Here is a 14,393-nt window from a genome sequence, read left to right as displayed (position 1 = left end):
TTTATATTTGTGGGTTAGCATAGTTATTTTTCTTCTTGAGAAGACATGACCAAATGAAGCACTGAAATAAAACCTTACAAGCAAAATTTTAGAAAATCTGAAATGACTGTGCCTGGGTCATAATTCAAAACCAGTGATAAATGTGGTTAGTGGAGTGGAGGCTATCAGTAGAAATATAAAATATGAAATCTTTAAAATCCAGACAGCAAATATAAAAACAGATAAACTTATGTGAAAGCTGGGAAAGAGATTTAAAGAAATGAGGTATGATGAAGTCCTAGTGCTACAATATATCTCAATGTATTAAGTTAATAACCTACACTTCAAAGTTGCAAAATCAGCAAATCACAAACTATCATATTTGCTGTTGTGTTAACATTACTTTTCTGGTCAGATGGTTAATAGTCAGTAGCAACTACATTTAAAACAAGCATTAAGCTAACTGCATGATCATATGGTGAGCCTATCTGCCGCTTAAGGCAAATAAATAAAAATGTAAGCAGATGATTTTATATTAATAATAAATACAGCATCAAGCATTCAACATTATCAATATTTAAAATTTTTAAATAATAAATGAAACTATTTTATACAGAACTGTACCATTTATTATATACACAAGTATATCAGTTCCTTTTGTTTACAAAGGCTGGTTATAGATAATATGGAATGTTACAGTACCATCTTGCATAAAATTTTAGTATACTTTTGTACTTGAAAAAGGGAGCAAAAACACCAGCCTAATAAATGTGACTGAATGAAATTTCTTTTTTTAAAAAAAAGTACATCATACACACATACACCACAAACTGTACATAAGCTCACTTTTAAATCAATTGAAGAAATAATAACAGGTACATTGCAGTATTAACCATCTCTCTCACCAGTTCAATTTATTAAAGGCTTGCACCGAAACTCATTCAGTGGCCTGTTGACATGTAAGCTTGTACAGTTTAAAGGAGGCCAACAACAGCTGCCAAGAATTATTTGTAGTAAGAAATGTCTTCTCACAGAAGACTTGCTGAGGAGCAAATATTCTTTAGATATATTTCTTCTTTAAATTTATTGTAGTTGGTCAAGAATCTCCATTTTCAACTTTGGATGCTGGTGGCTGCATGAAATCCTTAAAGGGAACTAGTGCCTCTTTAAGTGCAGAGCAGACTTCTGAAGATGAGCAGGTGATGCATTCTACTAAGGTTGGGTATAAGGCAATTACTTGTGCCCAGGTATTTCCATCAACTGCAATGCAAAAAGTATAAAACCTCAAAAATGGTTAGCTTTAAATAGTAGAGATCATCCAATTAACATAAACACAATCCTTTAAATATAATGCAAAGAAAAATATTCCAAAATATATGGAGATTCCACAATCTTTTAAAAATCTTTACAAGATTTCCTGAAATATTTAATAAAGAATGAGAGAAAAAATATATATGGTCAGTGTACAGAGACATCAGTACCAACAAATTTGATAAAATACACTTTAAATGGTACTGCAATTTGTGAAGGCCTTGGAAGCTAACTCAAGTAAGTTAGAATATATTTCAAGAACAATTAGAAAAGAGTTCAATTTTTCTAAACTTTATTGATTTTAGTGTGAGAGGAAGTGAGAGAGAGATAGGAACATCGATCTGTGCCTGTATGTTCCCTGACCAGGGGATCGAACTGGCAACTTCTATGCTCAGGACAATGTTTTAACCAACTAAGCTATCTGGCCAGGGTGAAAACAGTTCAATTTTTTATGCGGCTATGTGCAAAAAATATAAAAATATTCAATGATTTTCCCTGTAATGTCCTTAAAATTAATTTTATTTTAAATGATCACACATAGCTTATACTGTTTGATAATCTCTGATGTACATTACATTATTAGATTTAAACTGTAGTGGGGAGGGACTATCATGAACAATGAATAAAGCTGAATGATATTTAGTGAAGAGGCAAAAGTGTTATATCCCAATGAGTTTGTACTTTCCTTATATTCTGAGATTGCATATTGCATTTTATTTTCCTATAAATACTGTGCATATTGTTCAGAGTATAATACATAATAAAACCTGCTGGTAGATTTTTTTTTAGACAGTTATGTATATGACACTTTGTGGAACAACTCTCAAGCTAGGGATGCTGTAGTATAAAAGAAAGAATACTATACTATGCTTAAGGAGCTTTGATTTTACTTTTCACTCCAATTTACTGAGTGCCTAAAAACCTTTCTGAAATAAGGTAGTGCTCGGTATACCTAATCAAGTCATGCAATTTCTCATTATCTCAACTTCTTCTGTAGAATAAAGAAATGAATTTCTTAAACTAGCATCCTCAAACATTTTTTTCTTTTTTTTTCTTTTTTAGTGAGAGAGAGAGAGAGGAAGAGAGAGACAGACAGGGACAGACAGACAGGAAAAGAGAAGCATCAACTCATAGTTGCGGCACTTTAGTTGTTCATTGATTGCTTTCTCATATGTGCCTTGACCAGGGGGCTCCAGCTGAGCCAGTGACCCTTTGCTCAAGCCAGTGACCTTGGGCTCAAGCCAGAGACCCTGGACTTCAAGCCAGAGACTATGGGATCATGTCTATGATCTGCTCAAGCCCAGTAAGCCCACACTCAAGCCAGCACCTCAGGATTCAAATCTGGGTCCTCAGCATCCCAGGCTGACTCTCTATCCACTGTGCCACCGCCTGGTCAGGCTCAAACTTACTTCTTTAAAAATATTCATGGTCATGTAAGTCTGGCAAATGTTGTGTATATATATATTATCTTCCCTTTTGGAGATTCATAAGTCACATGAATTTATTAAAGGCCTGTAGTAAAAGAACAGATTTAACATTATCTAATTCAGGGTTTCCAAAGTTAATTTGGTTATGAAAATTTTTTCCATTCAATACCTACTTGACATCACTAATCATTAATATTCACTGCATAGTACATATCCTGGGAAATGGTGACCTGTTAATAATCCCTTCTCCACCCCAATAGGGGCTTTCTTGGAGTGAGAATGAGAAGAAGAAAAGGGAAGTGGGGCTGATGGGTATTGATTAAGGAGGAATTATTAGGCCAAAGCTGGTCTGCTTTTATCTGTTTTATATGTCGGGAATCCATATCAGATTTCGTTTGTAAAAGCAGTTTTGCTAACAGAAAAAAACACAGAACATTTAAAAACCATTGGTCTAAGTAGTTTTAAACAGTCTGCTCCTGCTGTCCTCTGTGAAACTTTCCAGTAATCATTTGACAAAAGATTACAGAGAGAGGATTCCACAGAATAGCATAGTACGAAGTACTAAAAATCTGCCTACCCACCTAGAACATAATTGCACTGGCAGGATCTGTGTGATGCTACTATTATGAATGGAACTCTGGATGGTACTGAAGGCTTGCAACTACCAGAGGAAGACCTGGACAGTAGTTAATTTTGGTCAGTTTCAGCTCTTAACAGTAGGGGCTAACCAGCCTCACCCCTAGCCATGTGGAGGTACCCGTGCACATGGAGAATCCTGCATATAGCATGCAGGAGGGCAAGGTGGGCAAAAAGGACCCTCCCCTCCAAATATCAGGGATCTGTGCTCTGAGTACTGCTTCTGATCACAGAGGTGCAGACAAAGATGCAAGAACTTGAACAGACATTTCTCCAAAGGAGATATACACAAGACCAATAAAACACATTAACAGATGCTCCACATCACCAATCATCAGAGAAATGCAAATCAAAACTACAAGATACCACCTCATACTCACTAAAATGGCTATAAAAAACAAAAAGGAACAAGTGTTTGTAAGAATGTGGAGAAACTGGAACCTTTGTTCACTGTTGGTGGAAATACCACATGGTATAGCTGTGATGGAAAAACAATATAGTGGTTTCTCAAAAAATAAACATGTAATTACCATATGATCTAGCAATTCCACTTCTAGGTATATATATATGGTTACATACATATACCCAAAAGAAGTGAAAGCGAGGTCTTGAAGAGATTCACACACACACATACACTGTAAAATTAGTCAGCCTTAAAAGGAAGAAACTGTGCACCCTGGCCGGATAGCTCAGTTGGTTAAACCACTGTTCTGAAGCGTAGTGGTTGCCAGTTCAATCCCCAATGAGGGAAGATATAGGAACAGATCAATATTCCTGTCTCTCTCCCTTTCTCTGTCTAAAATCAATACATTTTTTTTTTAAAAGGAAGGAAATTCGGCAATATGCTGCCATCTGGATGAACCTTGATGACATCCTGCTAAGGGAAATAAACCAATCACAAATACTCTATGATTCAACTTATACGAGATACTCAGAGTACTTAATTAAAATCACAGAAACAGAAAGACTTGCTACTGATAGAGGCTGAAAGGAATTACAGAGATGGACAGTGCTGATGATTGCACAACACTGTTAATATATTTAATGCTACTGAACTGTATACTTAATAACGATTAAGATGATAAATTTTGTGTGTATTTTACACAATTAAAAAGCTGGAAAAAAATTGCTTATATTGAAACCTATCTAGATTGCCTGATGGCTTATTACAGGAAAATATTAAAAAATACATTATTTAAGATAATATCTTGCCTGACTAGGTGGTGGTGCAGTGGATGGAGAGTTGGCCTGGAATGCTGCCAGATTCAAAATCCCGCCGTTGGTGGGTTGAGTGTGGGCTCACCAACTTGAGTATGGGGTCACCGGCTTGAACACAGTATCATAGAAATGACTCATGGTCTTTGGCCTAAGCCCAGAGGTCGCTGGCTTGAGCAAGGGGTCACTGGCTCAGCTGGAGCCCCCCCTACATCAAGGCACATGAGAAAGCGATCAATGAACAACTAAGGTGCTACAATGAATAATCGACGCTCCTCATCTCTCTCCTTTCCTGTCTATCCCTGTCTGACCTTTTTCTCTCTAAAAAAGAAAAAAAAAAGGGATATCTGAAATTCAGGGAAGCTAAAAAATTTTATGAAATGTTATTAATTAAAATATTGGTGGGCACTACAGACATTAATAAAAATGATAAAGCTATACATATTGATATGAAAGATACCAAGTAATATTTTATGCAGTGGGAAAAAGTGTCCAGAACAGTAGGTAGAATATGGGGCACATTCACTGTTAAAAACTGGGGGAATACTGAAGTATATATTTTGTGTTTACATTATTAACGTATGAAAGGATTCAAAAACTAATAAAAATGGTTGGCTATAGCGAGGTAAGAACTGGGCAATTACAGAGTTGGGGAAAGATCTTAAAACTTTAAAAACTTTCCCCTCTATTATTGTTTCATATTTTTGAACTATGTGTATGTTTACGACCTATTCAAATATTTAAAGATAATGCAAAATGATAAAAACAAAATTCCCCTGAACTAAAAATAAGTCCAAAAAATGCCTCCTCTTCCACTAGAAAATCCTTAAACAACCAATGTGCTAAGGTACCTTTCGCACCTACCCCAATACCATAATCACTACACTGTTGTTCATGCCTGTTTTTTCACTTTTCTTTCTTGCTCAATTCCTCAACCCTGCCCTCCCAGCCAGCCAGCCCCTGCAGCAGCTGTCAGCCTGCTCTGAGTCTGTTGCTATTTTGCTTGTTAGTCCATTTATTCATTAGATTCCACATATGAGTGAAATCATATGGTCCTTGTTTTTCTCTTTTTTCACTTAGCATAATACTCAGGTCCACCTTTGCTGTTGCAAAGAGTGAGATTTCCTTCTTTTTTATGGCCAAGTAGTATTCCATTGTGTAAACCGGTGGTTCTCAAAGTGTGCTTTAGAGCAGTGGTCCCAAACCCCCAGGCCACGGACCAGTACTGGTCCATGGGCCATTTGGTACCAGTCCGCAAAGAAAGAATAATTAACTTACATTATTTCCGTTTTATTTATATTTAAGTCTGAACGATGTTTTATTTTTAAAAAATAACCAGATTCCCTCTGTTACATCCGTCTTAGACTCACTCTTGACGCTTTGTCTCGGCCCTGTGATACATTTATCCGTCCCACCCTAAAGGCCGGTCCGTGAAAATATTTTCTGACACTAAACTGGTCCATGGCCCAATAAAAGTTGGGGACCACTGCTCTAAAGTGCACTGGTGCACCCTAGAAGATTTCCAGGTACACCCTATGATATTCCAGAGAAATATGTGCCTGTTGGGGACCAAAAAACCAACAGGGTTTTTGGAGTTTAGATTTTGGGGGGACAGAGGTGTGGGGAATTGGCTATAACTGACAGTCTGCCCAAGCCCCCACCTCCCTTGCCTGATTAGGTTGCAAAAGGCTGTTGAGCTGTGGTGCTGGATTGTTTACACTACCCCCCATGTTCCCCAGAAAGACTGGAGGCAAGTTTCTTCTATCCTTTGTTTGGTGTAAAGTTAAGATGATATGTATGGTGGAGGTTTTCTGCACTCAATACAATTAAGAGTAAAAAGAGAAAAATTCTTCAATGTATTGACGAGATGAGAAAATGAGAGTTTGTCTTTCAAATACACGCCCAAACAATGTATCACTAGGACACATCAGGCTCATATTTCTCATAAACACAAGAATGAAAAAACTTAACACATTCGTGCCGGGACCTGCCGAATTTACTAAATCTTACTAAGAATGTATCTATATATATAAAAAGATATATATATCTTGTCATTTTTTTATTTTTTAACCTCTCTATGAATGCTAAAAAGCATAACTCAAAAAAATGTAATATAAAAATGTTTTTTTAATATCAGAATAAATTTAATTTTGTCATATTTATTTCATTTAATTACCATAAAAGCATGCCTGGCCTTTATGTTTTTTCCTTTAATATTTGACTTAATTATTATAACATATTTCTCAGAAATTTGTATATAGTGTGCCTACAATTATTTGTAGGATTTTTTGTGGGTTGTTTTTTTTTTTTTTTTTTTTACAGAGACAGAGAGAGGGATAGATAGGGACAGACAGACAGGAACGGAGAGAGATGAGAAGCATCAATCATCAGTTTTTCATTGCAACACCTTGGTTGTTCATTGATTGCTTTCTCATTATGTGCCTTGACCATGGGCCTTCAGCAGACCAAGTAACCTCTTGCTCAAGCCAGTGACCTTGGGCCCAAGCTGGTGAGCTTTGCTCAAACCAGATGAGTCCACGCTCAAGTTGGCAACCTTGGGGTCTCGAACCTGGGTCCTTCCGCATACCAATTGGACGCTCTATCCACTGCGCCACTGCCTGGTCAGGCTATTTGTAGGATTTTAAATGTGCCCCGACTTAAACAAGTTTGAGAACCACTGGTGTAAACGTACTATAGCTCTTCAATCCACTCAGCTACTGATGGACACTTGGGCTGCTTCCAAATCTTGGATATTGTAAATAACTCTGCAATGAACACAGAGGTGTATATATTCTTTCAAATTAGTGTTTCGGATCTCTTCGAGTAAATTCCCAGAAGTGGAATAGCTGGGTCATAAGGCAGTTCTAGTTTTAATTCTTTGAGGTAACTCCATATGGCTTTCCACAGTGGCTGCATCAGTCTGCATCCCCACCAACAGTATATGAGGGTTCCCTTTTCTCTACATCCTTGCCAAAACTTGTTGGTTGTTGTTTAGTTGATCAAAGCCATTCTGACAGGTATGAGGGATATTTCATTGTGGTTTTAATTTGCATTTTTTGGATGATTAGTGATGTTGAGCATCTTCTCATGTCTATTGGCCATCTGTGTTCTCCTTGGAGAAGTTTCTATTTAGGTCCTTTGCCTATTTCTTAATTGAATTTTTTGGGGGGTTGAGTTTTATAAGTTCTTTTAATATCATTTAGAATCTTTCATATCAATCCATATAGCTTTTTCATTTTTATTAGTAAGTCCAAAGTGCCTAATATTTTAATAAAATTTTAATTGAACTTATCAGAAATAGCATTGACAAATATGTTCTCCCATTAAGTGGGTTGTCTTTATATTGAGTGTTTCCTTTGCTTTGCAAAAGCTTTTTAGTTTGATGTAGTCCCATTTGTTTATTTTATTTATTTATTTTTTGTATTTTTCTGAAGCTGGAAACGGGGAGAGACAGTCAGACAGACTCCCGCATGCGCCCTACCGGGATCCACCCGGCACGCCCACCAGGGGGCGACGCTCTGCCCACCAGGGGGCGATGCTCTGTCCCTCTGGGGCGTCGTTCTGTTGCAATCAGAGCCACTCTAGCGCCTGGGGCAGAGGCCAAGGAGCCATCCCCAGCACCTGGGCCATCTTTGCTCCAATGGAGCCTCGCTGCAGGAGGGGAAGAGAGAGACAGAGAGGAAGGAGAGGGGGAGGGGTGGAGAAGCAGATGGGCGCCTCCCCTGTGTGCCCTGGCCGGGAATCGAACCCGGGACTTCTACACGCCAGGCCGACGCTCTACCACTGAGCCAACCGGCCAGGGGCCATTTGTTTATTTTTTTCCTCCTTTCCCTTGCCTGAGGAGATACCTCAGAAAAAAATATTGCTACAGAAATGTCAGAGATTTTACTACCTATGTTTTCTTCTAGAATTTTTATGGTTCCAAGTTTAACATTTAAGTCCTTAATCCATTTCAAGTATGTATATTCTTTTCTATGGTGTAAGAAGGTGGTCTACTTTCACTTTTTTTTTTTTGCCAGTATCTGTCCAATATTCCCAACACATTTATTGAATACATTATCTTTACCGTATTGTATGTTCTTTCCTCCTTTGTCAAATAATTGACTATAAACGTGTGGGTTTATTTCTGACCTCTCTATTCTGTTCCATTGATTTATATGCCTGTTTTTAGTCCAGTACCATGCTGGTTTTTTTTTCGTTTTATTTTTTTATTTTTATATTTTTAGTGAGAGAGACAGAAAGACAGGAAGGGAAAGAGATGAGAAGCATCAACTCATAGTTGCGTCACTTTAGTTGTTCATTGATTGCTTCTCATACATGCCTTTACAAAGGGGCTTAAACCAAGCCAGTGACTCCTTGCTCAAGCCAGTGACCTCTGAACTCATGCCAGCAATAATGGGATCATGTCGATGATCCCACACTCAAGCTGGTAACTGCAAACTCAAGCCAAGTAAGCCTGCATTAAGGCAGTTGAGCCCATGCTCAAGCCAGCAACCTCGGAGTTTCAAACTTGGGATCTCAGCATCCCAGGTCAATGTTCTATCCACTGTGCCACGACTGGTCAGGCAGCACCATGTTGTTTTAATTACTATGGCCTTGTAGTATAGTTTGATATCAGGTAGCATGATTCCTTCAATTTTGTTTTTCTTTCTCAGGATTGTTGTTGCTATTTGGGGTCCTTTGTAGTTCCATCTAAACTTTTGAGATATTTGTTCTAGTGTTGTGAAATAAGCCATTGGCATCTTGATAGGAATTACACTTGATCTATAGATTGTTTTGGGTAGTATGGACATTTTAAGGATGTTAATTCTTGCTATCCATGAACATGGTATATGCTCCCACTTACTTACATCTTGCTCAGTTTATTTCTTCAGTGTCTTATAATTTTATGACCACAGGCCTTTTACATCCTTGGTTAAATTTACTCCTAGGCATTTTATACTTAAAGCAATTGTGAATGAGATTGTTTTCTAGTTACCCTTTTTGACAGTTCATTATTGGTGTTTAAAATGCAACTGATATTTTTATATTTATTTTGTATCCACTATTTTACTGAACTCATTTATCAGTTCTAGTAATTTTTAGGTGAAATCTTTAGGGTTTTCTACATAAAGTACCATGTCATCTAAAAATGAGAGTTTTACTTCTTTATTTCCAATTGGATGCCTTTTAGTTCTTTTTTTTTTGTGGCATAGACAGAAAGAGTCAGAGAGAGGAAGAGATAGGGACAGACAGACAGTAAGGGAGAGAGATGAGACACATCAATTCTTTGTTGCAGCTCCTTAGTTGTTCACTGATTGATTTCTCATATGTGCCTTGACCAGGGGGCTACAGCAGACTGAGTGACCCCTTGTTCAAGCCAGCGACCTTGGGCTCAAGCTGATGAGCCTTGCTCAAACCAGATGAGCCCATGCTCAAGCTGGCGACCTCGGGGTCTCAAACCTGGGTCCTCCAAATCCCAGTCTGACACTCTATCCACTGCACCACTACCTGGTCAGGCTAGTTCTTCTTTTTGTCTGGTTGCCATAACTAGGACTTCCTGTACTATGTTTAATAAGAGTGGTGAAAGAGGATATCCTGTCTTGTTCCCAATCTTTTTTTTTTAAAGACTCTATTTATTGATTTTAGAGAGGGGAGGGGGCGGGGAACGAGAAGTAGTTGCTTTACTCTAGCTGTTCATTGGTTGCTTGTCATATGTGCCCTGACAAGGCAAGCCCTGGGCTTCAAACCAGTGACTTCAGCACTCCAGGTTGGCACTCTACCCACTGCACCACCACAAGTCAGGCACTCTTGTTTCCGATCTTAAGGAAAATGCTTGTAGGTTTGCCCACTGAGTATAAAGTTGACTGTGAGTTTGTCATGTATGGACTTTATTATGTTGAGGTATATTCCCTCTATTCCCACTTTGCTGAGAATTATTATCATAAATGGGTGCTGGATTTTATCAAATGCTTTTTCTACATCTATTGATATGATCATGTAGTTTTTATCCTTCATTTTGTTTATGTGGTATATCATGTTAATTGATTTGCTGATATTTGACCAAACTTGCAACCTAGTATAAATCCCACTCAATCACGGAATACTCAATTAATTTTAACTGGCAATGAACAGTCAAACATATTTCTGCTGAGATGGTCTAGCTTTTTCTAAGTTATCTTCATTTTACTTGTTTTTTTTTAAACAGAGACAGAGAGAGTCAGAGAGAGGGATAGATAGGGACAGACAGACAGGAACGGAGAGAGATGAGAAGCGTCAATTATCAGTTTTTTGTTGCGGCACCTTAGTTGTTCATTAATTGCTTTCTCATATGTGCCTTGACCATGGGGCTACAGCAGATCGAGTAACCCCTTGCTCAAGCCAGCGACCTTGGGTCCAAGCTGGTCAGCTTTGCTCAAACCAGGTGAGCCCGTGCTCAAGCTGGCGACCTCGGGATCTCAAACCTGAGTCTTCTGCATCCCAATCTGACACTCTATCCACTACGCCACCACCTGGTCAGGCCAACTGTCTTATATTCTGATGCCAGCTCTGTACCTTGTCCTGGACCTGTAGCAAATTAAAGATCAATGTCTGGTCCAACAAACCAGACTTTAAATAACAATATTGTGGAGGGAGGATTCAAAACAAAACAAAACATGATCCAAAAAGCCTCTAAGAACTTTACAATTTAGGAAGAGTGAGTCATGTACATGTACAACTGCAATACAGATAGGGTGCTTTAAGACAAAGGATCACATAAAAAAAAAAGATATAAATTCAACAAAAAGAGAAATCATTTACCTTTAATGATTAAAAACAGGCTAAAAAGTGGGGTGGTATTTGAATTAGGTGTATGTAGGCAGGAGTATGAAATAAGCAAAGGGTTGGGAATACCTGGCTAGAGAGAGTTTTAATTTGGTGGGAAAGTATGAGGCATAAGGGGAAATAAAGCATAAATATAATGGAGTCAGACAGTACTCTTCACACAGTAGGTAATGGTAAGTAAAACAGGTATTTTTGTTTTGCTTTCTAAAGAGAGGAAAATAAATGGTCAAACATATTTTTGGAAAAATCATTTCTAGCAATAATGTGAAGAACAGATTGGACAGGAATGAATAACAGAAAAGGGAAATAAATGAGAAAGGGCTATAAAAATGAGTCATAGTTATTTATACAGTTTGTAAGCTATACAGTAAACCAATACAAATGCAGAATGGAAGCCGCCCCACATCTAAAAATATCAATAATGTTCTACATTAAAAATATATGAAATATGAATTGTCCATGCAACACTCTGAATTCAGACCTATTTAATAAAAAAGTCAGCAAAACTGTTTTTAACATACATAAGATAAAACATTACATAATAATTTTACTTAACTGACTTTTTTCTTTCTTTTTTTAGAGAGAAAGGAACAGATAGGGACAGGCAGACCGGAAAGGAGAGAGAAGGAGCATCAATTCTTCATTGTGGCACCTTACTTGTTCATTGATTGCTTTCTCATATGTGCCTTAATGGAGGGGGGAGGGTTGTCTCCAGCTGAGCCAGTGACCCCTTGCTCAAGCCAGTAACCTTGGGCTCAAGCCAGCAATCCTGTACTCAAGCTGGTGAGACCGTACTCAAGCTGGTGAGACTGTACTCAAGCTGGTGAGACCAGGCTCAAGCCACATGAGCCTGTGTTCAAGCCAGCGACCTTGGATTTCGAACCTGAGTCCTCTGCATTCCAGGCTGATACTCTATCCACTGCACCACTGCCTCATCAGACTTAAATGACATCTTAATGGACTTGATGCTTAGCTGTCATAAAGACTAGAGTCTAATAGCTGTTATGTTCCTAAAATTCAGTTAACTTAATAATACAAAAGGATATCACAAACAGAACATAAATATTGTGAGTTTAGAATAACTGAGTTTCTAAGTACTTACCATTCTCAGGCTGAGTTTTCTTAAGTGAATCAATAAGAGTACTGACTGCTTTTAAAACAAATATAATTTCTGTTACTTGTTGCCTAAAAGAGAAATGGGAAATTATTTCCATCAAGATTTTAAATATGCTATGTGTTTCTTTTACTGTATTTATACAAATAGATGGACTCTGTAAAAAATAGAGGATAATGCAAACTTAATGTTAGTTTAAAATTCTTATGAAAGAAAAATGATTTTATTAACATGTACTTCAATGTGCTAATAAAATATATAGTTATTCTTACCATTAGTTATCAATGTAAAAAAGGAGAGGGGCAATCAACTCATGCAAATCTAAATTCATTCGTAAGATATATCTTGTAACTAAAAATTAAAACATTTTATAATATATGCTGTTAAAACTTATCTGCAAAAGGTTTTTTATTTTTATTTTTAACTACTTAGTACTGAAATGAATTTGCCAAAGATCAAATGGAAATAAAGACTACTATTACCTCCGAGCACAGATTTTATTATACTGTTAAAAGTACATTTAAATTAATAGTAGTGCTTTTTAATACAACAAATAACATGCTCAAAATCAGTCCTACAGTATTTGGAAACATTAGTAATGAAGAATGAACTTGCAGTAAGGAACCAACAAGAGTAGCTTTAATTCCTTCTTTCTTCTCACAGATATAAAGCTCTTCTGCTACAGTACAAACAGTGTCCCAACCCTATTCCTGGTATGAATCTGTGTTATCACTCTACAGATAAGAGTTTCCTAATACTATGAAACAGTACTATGATATTTCAAGCCACCTTTTGTAAGCACTTAAGTACAGTGTGTCCGTAAAGTCATGGTGTACTTTTGACCAGTCACAAGAAAGCAACAAAAGACGATAGAAATGTGAAATCTGCACCAAATAAAAGAAAAACTCCCCCAGTTTCATACCTATTCAGTGCAGTTCAATGTGGGCTCACACACAGATTTTTTAGGGCTCCTTAGGTAGCTATCCCGTATAGCCTCTACAGACTCGTCCCTGACTGATGGCCTACCAGAACGGGTTTCTCCACCAAACTGCTGGTTTCCTTCAACTGCTTATCCCACCGAGTAATGTTATTCCTATGTGGTGGCGCTTCGTTATAAAGGTGCCGATATTGGCCCTGGCCGGTTGGCTCAGCGGTAGAGCGTCAGCCTGGCGTGCGGGGGAACCCGGGTACGATTCCCGGCCAGGGCACATAGGAGAAGCGCCCATTTGCTTCTCCACCCCCCCCTCCTTCCTCTCTGTCTCTCTCTTCCCCTCCTGCAGCCAAGGCTCCATTGGAGCAGAGATGGCCCAGGCGCTGGGGATGGCTCCTTGGCCTCTGCCCCAGGCGCTGGAGTGGCTCTGGTCATGGCAGAGCGACGCCCCGGAGGGACAGAGCATCGCCCCCTGGTGGGCAGAGTGGAGTGTTGCCCCTGGTGGGCGTGCCGGGTGGATCCCGGTCCGGCGCATGCGGGAGTCTGTCTGACTGTCTCTCCTCGTTTCCAGCTTTTTTTTCTAAAAATAAAAAAAATAAAAAAAAATAAAGGTGCCGATATTCACGTTGCACTTTGGTCATGGATTCGAATTTATGAGCCACAGAACACACTGAACTTTCCTCTGTACCCTCCACATCTCGACTGGCATGGCTGTGGACTGCTCCGCCGTATACACAGTGTTACGTCATCATCTGCGCATGCGCACATGCTGCCACATCATCCTACAGAAACTGGGAGGGTTTTCCTTTTGTTTGGTGCAGATTTCACATTTCTATCGTCTTTTGTTGCTTTCCTGTGACCGGTCAAAAGTGCACCATGACTTTACCGACACACTGTATTTAATCCTGTTACAATGTAGCTTTTTGGAAAATAATGGGAACTGCATCAGACATAGTCTGATATAACACTTCATGGC

At 38.5% G+C, this 14,393-nt stretch overlaps 1 protein-coding gene across 2 annotated transcripts in view; it reads right to left on the bottom strand.

Annotated features, from left to right (window-relative positions):
- Window positions 1-777: 777 nt before the first annotated feature.
- Window positions 778-14,393, bottom strand: part of MON2 (MON2 homolog, regulator of endosome-to-Golgi trafficking) — a 191,452-nt gene continuing 177,836 nt past the window's right edge. For both annotated transcript variants that reach the window (XM_066258887.1, XM_066258888.1), the window contains 2 exons: window positions 12,475-12,557; window positions 778-1,239 (listed from right to left, as the gene is read on the bottom strand). In XM_066258887.1, the coding sequence (XP_066114984.1) occupies window positions 1,076-1,239; window positions 12,475-12,557 (247 nt within the window). In that variant the 3' untranslated portion in view covers window positions 778-1,075. The remainder of the gene's footprint in view (window positions 1,240-12,474; window positions 12,558-14,393) is intronic.

This window comes from Saccopteryx bilineata, chromosome 2 (assembly GCF_036850765.1).
Source record: "Saccopteryx bilineata isolate mSacBil1 chromosome 2, mSacBil1_pri_phased_curated, whole genome shotgun sequence".
Lineage (NCBI taxonomy): Eukaryota > Metazoa > Chordata > Mammalia > Chiroptera > Emballonuridae > Saccopteryx > Saccopteryx bilineata.
The sequence above is the reverse complement of the archived record's forward strand: the minus strand, read 5'-3'. Positions and strand labels throughout refer to the sequence as shown.